This window comes from Sus scrofa, chromosome 16 (genome assembly GCF_000003025.6).
Source record: "Sus scrofa isolate TJ Tabasco breed Duroc chromosome 16, Sscrofa11.1, whole genome shotgun sequence".
Lineage (NCBI taxonomy): Eukaryota > Metazoa > Chordata > Mammalia > Artiodactyla > Suidae > Sus > Sus scrofa.
In genome coordinates, this window is record NC_010458.4 from 32,976,155 (window position 1) to 32,991,230 (window position 15,076).

At 35.0% G+C, this 15,076-nt stretch overlaps 1 protein-coding gene across 3 annotated transcripts in view; it reads left to right on the forward strand.

The window, feature by feature from the left end:
- NDUFS4 (NADH:ubiquinone oxidoreductase subunit S4) overlaps positions 1 to 9,484 on the forward strand; it is a 111,221-nt gene extending 101,737 nt beyond the window's left edge. For 2 of the 3 annotated variants that reach the window (XM_021077055.1, XM_005672445.3), the window contains one exon: positions 9,266 to 9,484. Coding sequence is in view for 2 of the 3 variants with exons in the window: in XM_005672445.3 (XP_005672502.2) it covers positions 9,266 to 9,369 (104 nt within the window). In the remaining variant the exon portion in view is untranslated. Of the gene's footprint in view, positions 1 to 5,414; positions 6,508 to 9,265 lie in introns of those variants that run through there. The other variant, XM_021077054.1, reaches the window with a different exon arrangement.

The following is a 15,076-nucleotide window of genomic DNA, read 5'->3' on the forward strand; positions in this document are numbered from 1 at the left end:
AAAAGCATAAAATAAAAGGAAATCACCCAACCAAAAAAAGAAAGGAACAAGGGAGAAGCAGAATCAACTGGAAAACAAGAGTGAAAATGACAATAAGTAGATATTTATCAATAATTAACATAAGTGTCAATGGACTGAATGCTCCAAGGAAAAGACATAAAGTGGCAGACTGGATAGAAAACAAGAGCCTACAATATGCTGCCTACAAGAGACTCATCTTAGGGCGAAGGACATATATAAAATTTTTTTTCTTTTTTTTTTTTTTTTTTTGCCTTTTTTAGGGCTGCTCCCGTGGCATGTAGAGGTTCCCAGGCTAGGGGTCTAATCAGAGCTGTAGCCATCCTTGCCACAGCCACAGCAATGCACATATAAATTTAAAGTGAGGGAATGGAAAAAGATAGTTCATGTGAATGGAAAAGACAGGAACGCAGAAGTTGCAATAGTCATATTAGGCAAAATGGACTTTAAAACGAAGGCCGTAAAGGAAGACAAAAAAGAACACTATTTAATCATAAAAGGATCCATTTAGGAAGAGGATATTACAGTCATCGATATATATGCCCCTAATACAGGAGCACCCAGATAAATACAGCAATTCCTAACAGACACAAAAAAGCAGAAATTGAGGAATACAATAACAATAGGAGATTGTATCACCTCCTCACATTAATGGACAGATCCTCTAGAGAGAAAAATCAGTAAGGCAACAGAGATCCTAAATGACACACTAGAACAGTCAGACTTAATAGATATTTTCAGGACATTACAGCCAAAAAAAACCCAAAAAAACAGAATAAACATTCTCCTCAAGTTCACATGGAACATTACAAGGATTGACCACATACTTGGGCACAAAACTCACCTCAACAAATTTAAGAGTATAGAAATTATTTCAGGTATCTTCTCTGACCACAATGGCATGAAACTAGAAATAACCACAGGAAAAGAAATGAGAAAAAATTGACTACGTGGAGACTAAACAACATGCTACTAAGAAACCAATGGGTCAATAAGAAAATCACAAGAATTTAAAAATATACCTTGAGAGAAATGATTATGAAAACATAGCCATTCAAAGTCTATGGGGATGCCACAAAAGCAATTCTTAGATGTTTTTAGCCCTTCCTCAAAACAGAAGAAAAAAATCTCAACAACCTAACCTAGCATCTGAAAGAATTAGAAAAAGAAGAAACAAAGCTAGTCAGCACAAGGAAGGAAATCATAAAGATTGGCAAGGAAATCAGTAAAATAGGGATTCAAAAAGCAGAGAAAAAAAATCAGTAAAACCAAGAGCTAGTTCTTTGAAAGGGTAAACAAAATTGACAAACCTCTGGCCAGACTCTCCAAGAAGAAAGAACTCAAAATAAGAAATGAAAAAAGAGAAATCCCAATGGATAATGCAGAAATACAAAAAAAAAAAAAAAAGAGAGAATACTATGAGCAATTATATGCTATCAAATTTGACAATCTATAAGAAATGGACAACTTTCTAGACATACATATAACCCACCAAAACTAAATCAAGAAGAAATATATCAACTGAACTGACTGATCACTAGAAATGAAATTGAATGTCATAAAAACACTCCCTACAAACAAAAGTCCAGGACCAGATGGCTTCACAGGTACATTCTCCCAAAGATGTTCTATGCAGCCACCATCACTCTAATACCAAAAGCAGACAAAGATAATACTGAAAAGCAATACGCCAATACCTTTGATAAATACAGACACAAAATTCTCAACAAAATTTTAGACAACTGAATCCAACAGTACAAAAAAGATCATACACCACAACCAAGTGGAATTCATCCTGAGTTCACAAGAAAGGTTCAACATATACAAATCATTCAACGTCATATACCACATTAACAAAAGAATGGTCAAAAACCACATGATCATCTTGCTAGATGGAGAAAAAGCATTTGATAAAATCCAACATCCATTCATAATAAAAATTCTTACCAAAGTGGGTATAGAGGGAACATTCCTTAACATAATTAAAGCCATTTATGACAAACCCACAGCAAATACAATACTGGAGAAAAGCTGAAAGCCTTTCCACTAAAATCTGGAACAAGACAAGGATGTCCACTTTCACCTCTTTTATTCAAGGTAATATTGGAAGTCCTAGCTACAACAGTCAGACAAAAGAAATAAAAGGTATCCAAATTGGAAGAGAAGAGGTAAAATTATCACTCCACACAGATGACATGATACTATATATAGAAAACTCTAAGGACCCCGCACAAAAACTACTCAAACTGATCAACAAATTCAGCAAAGTAGCAGGATACAAGATTAACATTCAGAAATCAGTTGCATTTCTGTATACAAACAATGAAATATTAGAAATGGAATATAAAAATACAATATTTTTTAAAACCACACTCCCCAAAATTAAATACCTAGAAATAAACCTGACCAAGGAGGTGAAAGACTTATATGCTGAGAACTATAAAGCAATCAAGGGAATTAAAGAGGTTTCAAAGAAATGAAAAGATATGCCATGCTCTTGGATTGGAAGAATTAATATCATTAGCTTATTTGATGAGAAAATTTCTATAAGTTTAGCAAGAACATAATCAAGTAGAATAAAAATCTAAGCTTGTGTTATATTTAACACTGATAAAGAAAACATCTGTCTGTATTAAATGAAAGTTATTAAATTTGACATTTGCCAAATTTTTACCTATATTATCAGTACTTGAATTCTCAAATGTTTGTTAATTCCTATAAGAATATTTTTTGAATCTAACATTCAGAATATTAGCAAAATATTAAGGTTCACGTTCCTCATTTTAGGAATATGCCACTTGTACAAGCACATGTTTTCTCTATAAGCCAATCAGACTTCCAGTGTGTGAAACTGAAAGTCTTTTATATTCTAATTCATTAATTCCATCTGGAAGTAGAAAAACATTACCTATACATACACATAATGGGATATAAAGGCCTTTCTGAATTAATAGGTAGATAGACACACAGTCACACAAAGAACTTATAACTAATTCTAAAATTTCAGCCATGGGTTAACAGTAAACACAGAATTATAATATGCACTGACCCATACTAAAAAGCTGTTCTGAGCAAGTACAGCTTCTTCATTTGTACTCAAATAGAAAAGACTAACAAACCAGATTTTCTGTCTTTTGTCATTCAACAGAGAATGGATTTCTGAAACCATTAATCCATTTAAAGGAATCATTTAGACCTTAAAATCAATTCCCAAAATTAGTAGAGAACAAAATTAAAATTAGATAAATAAAATCAGCAATGTTCCCTTTATTCAGAAGCCAAGAAAAGACACTCCTGGGCTTAAAATAAAGTGCGCCACTTCTGGTGAAGAAGTTTGCCTGGCTTTGGTCCGTGAACCTATTAAGCATCTTGTTTTCGAATGTGCTTTTTTGGAACACAAACCAGTTTGTTTCATGGCAAATTCTGAATAATATGGCTCCAAAATATTAATACTGTATAGCAACTATATTATTTAAACAGATAAATTTTAAGGGAGCATTAACTGTCACATCAAACATTCTTTTTCTTCCTAGGCTTTGCAGCTGTAGCAGGTGTAAGGTGTTACTAATCCATTTTATATAATTTTCGTGGAAAGAATTGCTTTGCCAATGTATCCATAATAAATTTCTCCTCCATAGTATTTTCTAAAAGACAACCTAAGGTATTTTTAAATTATTCTGTACTTCTCTTCCTCTTGCCCAAAATATTAGATGTGTGGGAATTTCAAATAGAAGTATTTTTAAAATGAAATTCCTTTAAAGCTACTTCTCCTCCCTCTTTAAAGTTTATGCTTTGTTTTCGTAAATACAAAGTGGGTAATATGGATACATAGCCTGGTGAGGAATCTTGAAACTTTCCACGTACCAACATAACCCACTTTGGCCTCCCAAAGTCTTTTGCTATTCTGGTCCCATGCCTCTGTTAGCAGTGATTACCAGTTGTGTTAGTTTGTGCCAAATTCTTGCTTTGTACACAAATGGACAGTAGGAAAAATCATTAAACGTTCTCTTCCGAATAATGTCAGAGTTTTCAGTTAAGTTATTGGTGGAGAAAGACCTTTAACAGTACTTGAACCAAGATTACAAGAGGTAACATATTTCACAAGCAGTAGAAACACTACTGAATGTTTCTCTATATTTTTGCATTACTGAACCACAGATAAAGTGGTTCTGTAAATAAAAATGAATGGGATTTTCTTTTGTACATAGAATTGTTAATTATTGGGGTCTAGTATTGTTCAGATCCTTTACTGTTGTTTTTTTGTTTGTTTGTTTTTGTTTTGGTAGCATTTGAAAAGATTACACCAAACATTCATGTCATAGAGGTAGAATATCTTAACCATCATCTAGAAATCAATGAAATAAATGGGCATATTTCTGAAGAAGACATTGAGCACTGGATATTACAGGTTACATTTTAAGTTTTTTGGTGCATTTGCCAGAGGTATTTAAACTTCAGAATATCTTTGTGAAAGCATTCCAGTGTGTGAAACTGAAAGGGAGTCCGCTTCTCATCATTTAGGTGCTGGTGGTTGGATTTGTGGTTAATCCATGCCATATGGCTGCTCTCCTCAGTGGGAAGTGACGGCAGCCCTAGGAGCTTTACCCCATCCCCAGGGCAGCTGCCTTGGACTCAGTTGCTTTGATCTTCTTCTGTTGCACAGCTGGGAAGAGCAAGGGCTGGTTTTCAGTGTCCCAATAGAACAACACATGAAACCATTGTCATAGACTACACCTTGATTTAGACAAGCATTTTTCAGAGCGTCTAAGCATTTTCACTTTCATAATCCCATTCACAAACTCAAGTTTGAGTTATTTCCTTAAAAAAAAAAAAGCTTTTTTTTAAGGTTGTAAAAGAAATTCTTATGGAAATTTAAACATTTTACAAATAAGATTTCATTCTTAAATGTCTTTTATTTCCTGCAAGTTATATTATGTTCTTTCTAAGAACAAGTTTCAAACAAATAGAAAAGATGAGTACAATTCCTGTAACATACCCATTAAGTACAAATGTTTGATGTCCTTTCAAGTGCTGTTATTCTTGTAGTTATTATGTCCTTTTAGCTAAGGCTCACAGCTTGCTCCAGTAGCCTTTATATTGCCACACTGTTACAAAAAATAATTTGGGAAAGATTGTGGTATGAAGTTTTTAGTGGGACCAGTAAATCTCTTTATAAAGGCACTGCAAGGTAAACACTTTGGAGAAGGATGCTTGGAAATGGGATCAGATTCTTAACAGAGTTCCAAAAAAGAGCAAATTTTCAAAATAACACCAGCCCCACTTAGTAGAAAAGTTTGCTGAAAAATCCAAAGGGAGATTTCTGTAAACTCTGATTTGAGTTTTAGTCTTGTGAATTGTCCTTAGACTTCCTCTTACCCTTCTTTTCTTTTCCTTAGAGAAACACAGTTGCTTCTGCAGCTTTGGGAACAGAGTTGTTTTCCACAGAAAAATGTAAGGGAATGTTTTCCCCCTCTACATCCTTGTAATCACAGTGGATGTGGTAGAGTAATAATATAGAGATGGATACGATTAGCAAATGCAGGTTTCTTCCATGTGTTTTTGTTTGTTTTCACGGAGTGCTTTGCCCATCCACATTCCAGTCCCTATAATGATACTTCTATTTATTGTTGTTATCACCATCAACAGCAACTATAATCTGGCTCGCAATTCCCAAGAGTCAGCTCACTCCTTGGTTACCAGGAGAAAACCCAAACCAGTTGTTCTTTTATGTGTACAGAACCCCAGTCTTCTCACATTGCAGTGACCCTGACATCATTTTGAGACTTCATGAACAGAACAGATAATAGATCTATGTCTGCTTCTGAGGCAGTAAAAAAGAAGTCTTTTTCTCCCTGGTGGTTAAAAGATTAACTGTGTAAATGAGAGAGTGACTATCAGGTATGTGCTTGTATATAATAGCGGTTCCTAAATATTTCCAAGTGCTTTCTCATTTTTTCAGTTCCTCTGGTAAAATCTTTATTGGAGTAGAGAGTTGTGTGTTGAGGGGGGATTTAGGTACCCTCTCCCATCATCTGGCAAGAAAAAAAAAAACATCAAGAGGTCTTGGGGTAACTTGCAAACAGTCATAACCAGATATAGAATCTACAGTAGAAATTATTTCCTTCACAACTGCAGAGGGAACACACAGGGAACACAGACTTATTTTCCAGGAATTCTTAAAACAGTCTTTTCAACTCACAAAAATAAACCAAAAAAAAGTTAGAAAATTACACAGGTTAAAAGGAGATGAAGTAGATTAAAATTGCAATTATAAGGGTATTTTTAAAGAAAGGCCATTTTAGGGGAGTTCCCGTCATGGCGCAGTGGTTAACGAATCCAACTAGGAACCATGAGGTTTTGGGTTCGATCCCTGGCCTTGCTCAGTGGGTTAAGGATCCAGCATTGCCTTGAGCTGTGGTGCAGTTTGCAGACGCAGTTCGGATCCTGCGTTGCTGTGGCTGTGGCTGTGGCTGGTGGCTACAGCTCTGATTAGACCCCTAGCCTGGGAGCCTCCATATACCGCGGCAGCAGCCCCAGAAAAGGCAAAAAGACAAAAAAAAAGGGGGGGGGCATTTTATATTGAGGCTTTGCCAGCTTATTAGCCAAGTGGCTTTAGGCTGCTTGTTTATCTTCACTATACTCTTTCTCATAATAAATACAAAATTGGGGTATGTATAACACCTATTTAATAAGCCAAGCAACCTATGCTCTCAGTATTAAAAGTCAGTAAAATACACTAAAGCACCTAGCATAGGACCTAGAACATAGACTACCAGGCACACTTCTGATTGAAGGGCTTTGCCTGCAAGCTCTCTTTCCAGACATCCACAGTACTGACTCCCTGACCTCCTTTACATCTTCACTCAAATGTATGCTTCTCAGGGACAGAAGGTGTCCCTGTCTGCTCTCTGTTTCCTCTTCAGTACTCATTGTATAAAATATATTTTTAATTGTTTGTTTTACTGTATTAGCACCTAATATACCATGCATTTACTTATTAACCTCTCCTCCCTTACTAACTTGAAGTAGCGTGGGAATTTTTTGTTCACTGCTTTACCTCTGATGTCTAAACAGTCCCAGACACAGAAAAAGCAATTGATAATATTTATTAAATGTATAACAAATGCTTAAGAAATTTTGTTATGCCTGCTTTAGTGAATTATTTGCTAATTAATGTAGAAAGTGCTTGAGAAATTTATAATGTTAAAGTGATGCTTAGTTCATTTGAGTATTAACCTGCCCTCTATAACCCCTTTCTATAGTTAATAACTAAGCCAGATTTTACCTAACTAGATTCAGAGCATCATTAAATCAAAATTAATGGGTTCCAATGTGATATAAATTTTATTTACACTTACACTTTACTTCATATAGAAGATAAGTTGCTAGGAAGTTGCAAATCAAATTTAAGGGAGAAATAATAGCTCAACATTTATCAAGTGCTTACTATAAAATCACAAGGAACAGTAGAGAATAGTTAAAAGCACAGGTTCCAGAATCAGGCTGCCTGATTTGATTCTGCCCTTTCTTACCTTAGTGACCCTGTGCTATTTAGTTACCTAACCATTCTGCGCCTCAGTTTCCTCAGCTATACAAGGGAAATGATACTAATTCAGGTTTGATATTAATAATACTAATATTTTAGAAAAACCTTTCTCGTAGAACTTAATGTCAGGTGCTCTCTGAGCACTATACATGAATTAGCTTGGTTTATCTTCGTGACTACCTATTAAAGTAGTTACTATTCTTATGCTTTTTTAGTAAATTTTTTGAAATGCAAATAACCACTTGTTAATAAACTTGTTTTATAATAAGTTCAGTTTCTATTAAAGATGCTGCCTTGTGATTTTTATTTGTTTGTTTGTTTTAATGGGTAGTAAAGTACTCAAAACATTTTCCTCCTGGATTCTTTTTTTTTTTTTTTTTTTTTTTTTTTGGCCACACTTGCAGCATGCAGAAGTCTCCAGGCCAGGGATCAAAATCCCTTCCACAGCAGCACCCACACCATAGCAGCGACACCACATTGTTCTTCATTTGTATCTTTAAACCATTTGCTTCATTTGCTTTCTTGCTTATCCATTTCCTTATAGCGAATGGACTTTTCTTTGAAAATGGAGTTCTGGTAGTGGAGTTATTAATTATTTCCCATTTTTGGACACTGAAACAGGCATAGTAGTATACTGTGATGATTTGAGTTTCATAGGCTTTACTTTTATGGCAAAATTGAATACTAATTAAGAGGCTTGAAACGTAAGGTTGAAACAAACTTTGTAATAGCAAATACTATACTCACCTAGAGGCACTAGAATTCATGACAACTCGCAAGATCAAGGAGCTTACTGATTTAATTAGACTACATAATATATGTCTGCGTGATTTGGCCATGAATCTTGTTTCAAGATGAGTTATTTAAAAAAAATTCTAGAAGAGAAGAATGAAAATTGCAGGGATGGAAAATGGATCTTATGAAGAGAAGCAAGATATATAGATGGGCTTCTTGGACTAGGGAATAGTAGGACAACTTAATTATATTTTCAGGGAGGAGTATGTTTATTTGGTTATTCTCCATATCTTAGAAAAACTGTACTTAAAGCAGAAGATATAAATATATCTAGTTTTCAAAATTATAAATACTGAGAAGGGCTTTGGAGAGAAGTTATAAATTCAGAAGATGACAGACAGTTTAGACCAGTGGGACTGAAATTTCTATGCATAAAAATCCCCAGGGATCAATTAAGTGCAGATTCCCAGGTCCCCAACAGAGATTCTGATCCAGTGGACCTCTAGTTAGGCCCTAGAATTTCCACTGCTATCAGATACTAGAGTGGGATTCTAAGTAGAAACAAATGTTGAAAAACCAACTCTTAGTAAACAGTGAGATGGGTTATATTGTTCATTGCCACTCATTACAGTTACTCAAGAAGTCACACATTAAACCACAGAGAGGAATGGAAATGTTTATATAATATATAACCATTGATATTTGAAAAAGTAATATTCAGCAAGGAGAAGTTGAATCATGGCTAACACCTTTTAGATATGGTAAAATATCTTGAGGCAATACTTTGGACCTGTTACACAGGATTATAAGGGAACACTTTGCTAAATAAGTATTTATATTTCAGATGTGTTGACATGTACTCCTGATAAATGAATGTTAAATTTCTAAAAGCCTCTGTTTGCTGTGTTCTTCAAGTAACCTCTTTAATTCTGTTCTTGTGGGTTTATTTTTGTTTTTGTTTTCTAGGATGGAGCTTTGATGTTGAAGAGAGAAAGGTTCCAAAACCCAAGTCCAAGTCTTATGGTGCAAACTTTTCTTGGAACAAAAGAACAAGAGTATCCACAAAATAGGTTGGCACTGACTATATCCCTGTGCTTGACTGTGAATGAAGTCAGCTGTGCAGTATTTATAGTCTGTGTATAATACATCTCTTAATCTCCTAATAAATTTGACCTTTAAACTACAGATAAATTTTGTGGTGTCTATTTTAAATGTTTTTTGAAGTCTCAAATTAGATACGTAATTTCCTATATAGAGAGGAGTTTTCAAGTGATCATACCTCTAGGAAATTTCAGCACTTTAAAAAACTTGTTAAAAGGCATGCTTAAAATCTGCTGCAATATTGAAGTTTTACGCTTGCTTTTTATGGCCATTCTCAAGTTAATAGTGTTGACAAACTACCAGCCACCATTATTAAAATGCTGTTTCAGAAATTTTCCTTTTATTGTAGGGAACGAAATTCATGATTACATTGCAAGCTGATAAACCTAAACCCCAATCTCCTTATTATAGAAATTCTCTTCTTTAATTAGAAATATTCTCTAAGCTTCTTTGAGCCTGGATGAATTGTATTCCACACTAAACTCTGTCCAGAAATCCACACTTCATGATTGTGAAGGTTCAGGTGAAGATTTTATATTCTTATGAATTAAAAGAAAATAAAACCAGTTCTTTGGTAGAGACGATTAGTGTTCAGTGTTATTTTTAGAAAATATAGGTAATAGATAAATGCTTTTGTTATGTTAATCATTTAGGTCATACAGTATGAGTTATCAAGGACACTCTTGTCAGGCACCTCCATAAACATTGTAAATTAATCTTCATAATCACTCCCCCAATTTGCAAAGACATAAATCAAGGCTCAAAGGGACTAAACATTCTCAAAATCACCTAAGTCCTAGATGCCAAAGGTAGCACTCGAACCTATGTCTCTCTTCAAAGCCCATACTCTTTTAATTACTTTAGTTACAAAGAAATAGGATTGATTAATGGCAGATGATTTCTTTGGATCACTAATATGTTCTTTGGTGTTTCAAAAATCATAAACTAAATAAACATTCTCTCACAGTCACATTTCATAAAAACACTATTAGCACATTGACCTAGGCCAACAAAGAAAACTCATCAGAGTATGATATTGTATGATAATGTTTTGGAGAACCTGCTGGCAGTCGCTTTTCAAAATGTTAACTGCACATTCCATTTAATTTAAAAAATCCTCTTCTAGACAAATAGCCTATGGATGTGCACAGCAGTGAATGTACAAAGATATTGCAGAATTGTTTCTAATAGCTAATAAGTTGAAACAATCTAAATGTCTATTAAAAGGGGAATGAAGTTGAATGTTGTATAGCTATTATAAAGAACAAGAAATCTGTATAAGTTGTTTAGAGTGATGTTAAAGATACAGTGCTAAGTGAAAAAAAACATACCTAGGTGAGGTGGAGCAGCAGAAGCTAACAGGTGTGCACCTAGAATATTTCAGGAAAAACATAAGAAACTACTAATGTGATTTTACTGGTTACCATTGGTTGTGGAAGAAGGGAGTCTTGGGTCTTTACATCTATTAACTTTTAATATGTTCTTTGGATGTAACATACTATATGGATGTATTTGTATAATTAAATATATATCATTATAAGATATATATTCCTGATGTGGCTCAGTGGGTTACAAACCCAATTAGGATCCATGAGGATGTGTGTTCAGTTCTGACCCCACTCAGTGGGTTAAGGATCCGGCATTGCCATGAACTTCGGTGTAGGTCACAGATGCAGCTCAGATCCTGCATTGCTGTGGCTGTGGTGTAGGCCGGCAGCTGCAACTCCCATTCAACCCCTAGCCTGGGAAATTGTATATGCTGCAGATGTGGCCCTAAAAAGCAAAAAAATTCATCTATTTGAAATTATAAACATCCTTCTACACTACAAGTCATATCTTGCCATCTTAAGCTTTGCCTGAGAAATTATAAATTTTAATTACTACTATTTAAAAATTTTAAATAAACAGTAAAATACAAAATGACAAAATATAGCTGTTAAAAAGTCCCATAGATGTAGTGGGTTAAGGATCCAGCATAGTCACTGCTATAGCTTGGGTTACTGTAGTGGCATGGGTTCAATCCTTGGCCTGGGAATTTCCACATGCCATGGTCATGGCCAAAAAAAAAAATAAGACGTTCTATAGGCAGAGTTCCCATTGTGGCACAGTGGAAACAATCCAACTAGTAACCATGAGGTTGCAGGCTCGATCCCTGACCTCACTCAGTGGGTTAAGGATTCAGCGTTGCCATGAACTGTGGTGTAAGTCACAGACATGGCTAAGATCTGGCATTGCTGTGGCTGTGGTGTAGGCTGGCAGCTATAGCTCCGATTGGACTCCTTGCCTTGGGAACCTCCATATGCCACAGGTGCGGCCCTAAAAAGCAAAAAAAAAAAAAAAAAAAAGTTTCATAGATATTTCAGTGAGTGTGAGTTTAAATTTCAGTTAAAAATCATCATATCCTGTACAATAAGGCACTTTGAGCAAATTTTCTTCAAAAAATGATTTAGTATTCCATCTTTGGTTTGTAACATTAAATACAACACTTTTCATTTCTGTTGTTACTCTAGTAGAACTTTAATAGGCCACCCCACTGATTGGATGAAAAGTCAGTGTTATTTTCTTTTGTAATATCTGGTCCTTATTTACATCATGTCAATGCCTAACTTGCTGGGTTTTTTTCCCCTTCTCTCATTACTCTAGGAGCTGCCTATGCAGTGACTGTTATGTTCATATTTAGTATAATTTATAATTTATTCCTATAAGACTAGCATAAAGGAGATACTATTTGTTGTTTTTTTAATAGTTTTTGTCTTTTGGGATAAGTATGATGTATTCAAAAAGAGAATAACCTAGACAGCTCTGATTTTTATAGTCTGTCTTGTGCTAAAGGATTATGTGATATAAATTTTCTTTCTTTCTTTTTTTTTTTTGCCGTTTCTTGGGCCGCTCCTGCAGCATATGGAGGTTCCCAGGCTAGGGGTCCAATCGGAGCTGTAGCCACTGGCCTATGCCAGAGTCACAGCAACGCGGGATCCGAGCCACGTCTGCGACCTACACCAGAGCTCACGGCAACACCGGATTATTAACCCACTGAGCAAGCGCAGGGACTAAACCCCAACCTCACGGTTCCTAGTCGGATTCGTTAACCACTGCACCAAGATGGGAACTCCTAAATTTTATAAGTTAGAAAACAAGTACTTTGCCAATAGTCTTGAAATAGAGTGTCAGTAAAAACATGTTTTAATGATTTTTAGCGTCATTTATCTTACTCTTTCACACTACTTTAAATTTTTTAGTGCTACCATTTTGATTGTAGATATCAAGTTATTGCCTTATTGACTGTGAACCCCAGGTTAAAGTTATCCAGTTACTTATTACTACAGTGACAAGATATAAGTCCCTGCTCTTACGTTATAACCTATAGGGGGAGCTTACATTTTGCCAGCAATTGCTAGTTATTAGTATGAATAAAGATTGAGTTAACCTACTTGAATTATGATTCAGTCTTTTACTAGCTCAGTGATTTATAAATTGCTCTGAGTCTCAGTTTCCTCATCTCCAAAATGAGGGTATCTACCTAATGGGGTAGGCGAAAATTAAATGATATAATGACTTTATTATAGAGTGACTTTTTAAGCACATACTCTGTCATGCACAGGGCACTGTGTTACACATTGTGTGGGTATTCTATCCAGGAGGATACCCTGGAGCACTACAGCCCTAGGAAATTGGTGTTGCAGAACTATTTTTAAGAATAGACAGTTTGGTGCTTGAAATGCTTACTGCTTTGGGTTTTTTGGGTTTTTTTTTTTTTTTGGCCATGCCCACAGCATGTGGAAGTTCCCAGGCCAGGGATCAAACCCATGCCACAGCAGCAACATGCAGTGACAATGCCAGATCCTTAACCCACTGTGCCACAAAGGAATTCCAACTGTTTTCTATTATTAATGATGTCTTTCAATTATTTCCTTAAAATATTTGTGCTTTTATCATAAATGTTTTGAAAAGTATTTGATATAGAAATCATGAAGACTATAATCACAAATTCCACCACTCCAGAATAACTATTGTTATGCAATTAGTGTTTGTGTTTTTGATATTTTTTCTATTCCCTTCATACACACATGTTGCTTTTATAAAACAAAATTGCAATAACACTGTACATTTTTAAAAAAATGCATTGGTATCAAATATTTTTTCTGCTGACTATATCATGTTTTCCTATGGCATTTTTCTATAATGTGGCATGCAATAGACAATTTAAACTTCTGTTTTTCAACATTTTGATTTTTCCAGCTTTTTCTCTTATATTTAAAAATATATAACTCTTGGAGTTCCCTGTGGTCTATCCATTAAGGACTTGTGCCACTGTCATGGCTCAGATTCCATCCTTGGTCCAGGACTTTTGCATGCCACAGGCTCAGCCAAAAAAAAGAAAAAAAAAGAACGTGTGTGTACACACACACACACACACACACACACACACACACACACACACATAGCTCTTATCTCCCAGCCAGATTGCAATGACTAGAAGTGTAAATATTGTAATTTCTTTCTCAATGTCTTCTACAAAGTCTCACTCATGGGAAAGCTCAATAAACAAAGGTTAATTTATTGTGTAAATGATCTTGAATACTAACCAAACCTGATCTGTCCTATTCTCTGGTTTTCAGTTGATTTGTCTTTGAAACTATTAGTGGATATTTACCAGAACTCTACTCAATAGCTGCTCAAAGGTTAATGTTTTTTACACTCATTTAAGAATTATACTGTCCACTCAAAAGTTAATTTTAAATGAATTTTTAAAAATTTTAGGACTCAGATCTTTTTTTGAATTTTAGAAAACGAGCTTGTGTTTTATCTTAAATAATATAAAATAATCTTCCATATATTATCAAAAACAAGAAAAGTTATTCTACAATTATTACAGTGGGTTTCCTTGGAAGACAATTATCAAAACTATATGGGTAATGCATATTAAGTCACAAAATTGGAAAAAGATTTTGAATTGTGATTTACCTTATTACCCATGGGTATAGACATGATTACACCTGTGCATTTAGATCTAGATGGAAGAAACTGAATGCTGGAATTTATGGCAACTCAGGGAACCTAATGAGAAGCTTCAGTGTCTCCATTTGTCAATTTAACAAAATAAATCCAGAAAATTTCATTATTCTCTGTAGTTGTGGGAAGCTCATGATGCTGATTTGTAAACAAAGCCTGCTAACAATAGTATGTGATAATGTGTTATAAGAGTTCTCGTTGTACTCAGCGGAAATGAATCTGACCAGCATCCATAAAGACACAGGTTCAATCTCTGGCCTTGCTCAGTGGGTTAAGGATCTGGCATTGCTCTGAGCTGTGGTGTAGGTCACAGACACGACTTGGATCCTGCGTTCCTGTGGTGTAGGCCAGTGGCTACAAGCTCTAATTCAATCCCTAGCCTGGGAACCTCCATATGCCATGGGTATGGCCCTAAAAATATATTTTTTTAAATGTATTATAACAGAGTTTATCCTAATCTAAAGGTCACTGATTATATTTTTTTTAAGTTTTTTTTTTTTTTCTTTTCACTGGGATTTTCCCTACATTTTTAATGTAAGGGAAAAAAAGGGTTAAAAATGAATACTTATATACCCTTCACTTAAATTTACTTAGTTAATAACACAGGAAAATCTACTCAGTATTCTCAGTATTTCCCAAATGAGTAAAGAATCTGAAAAAGGA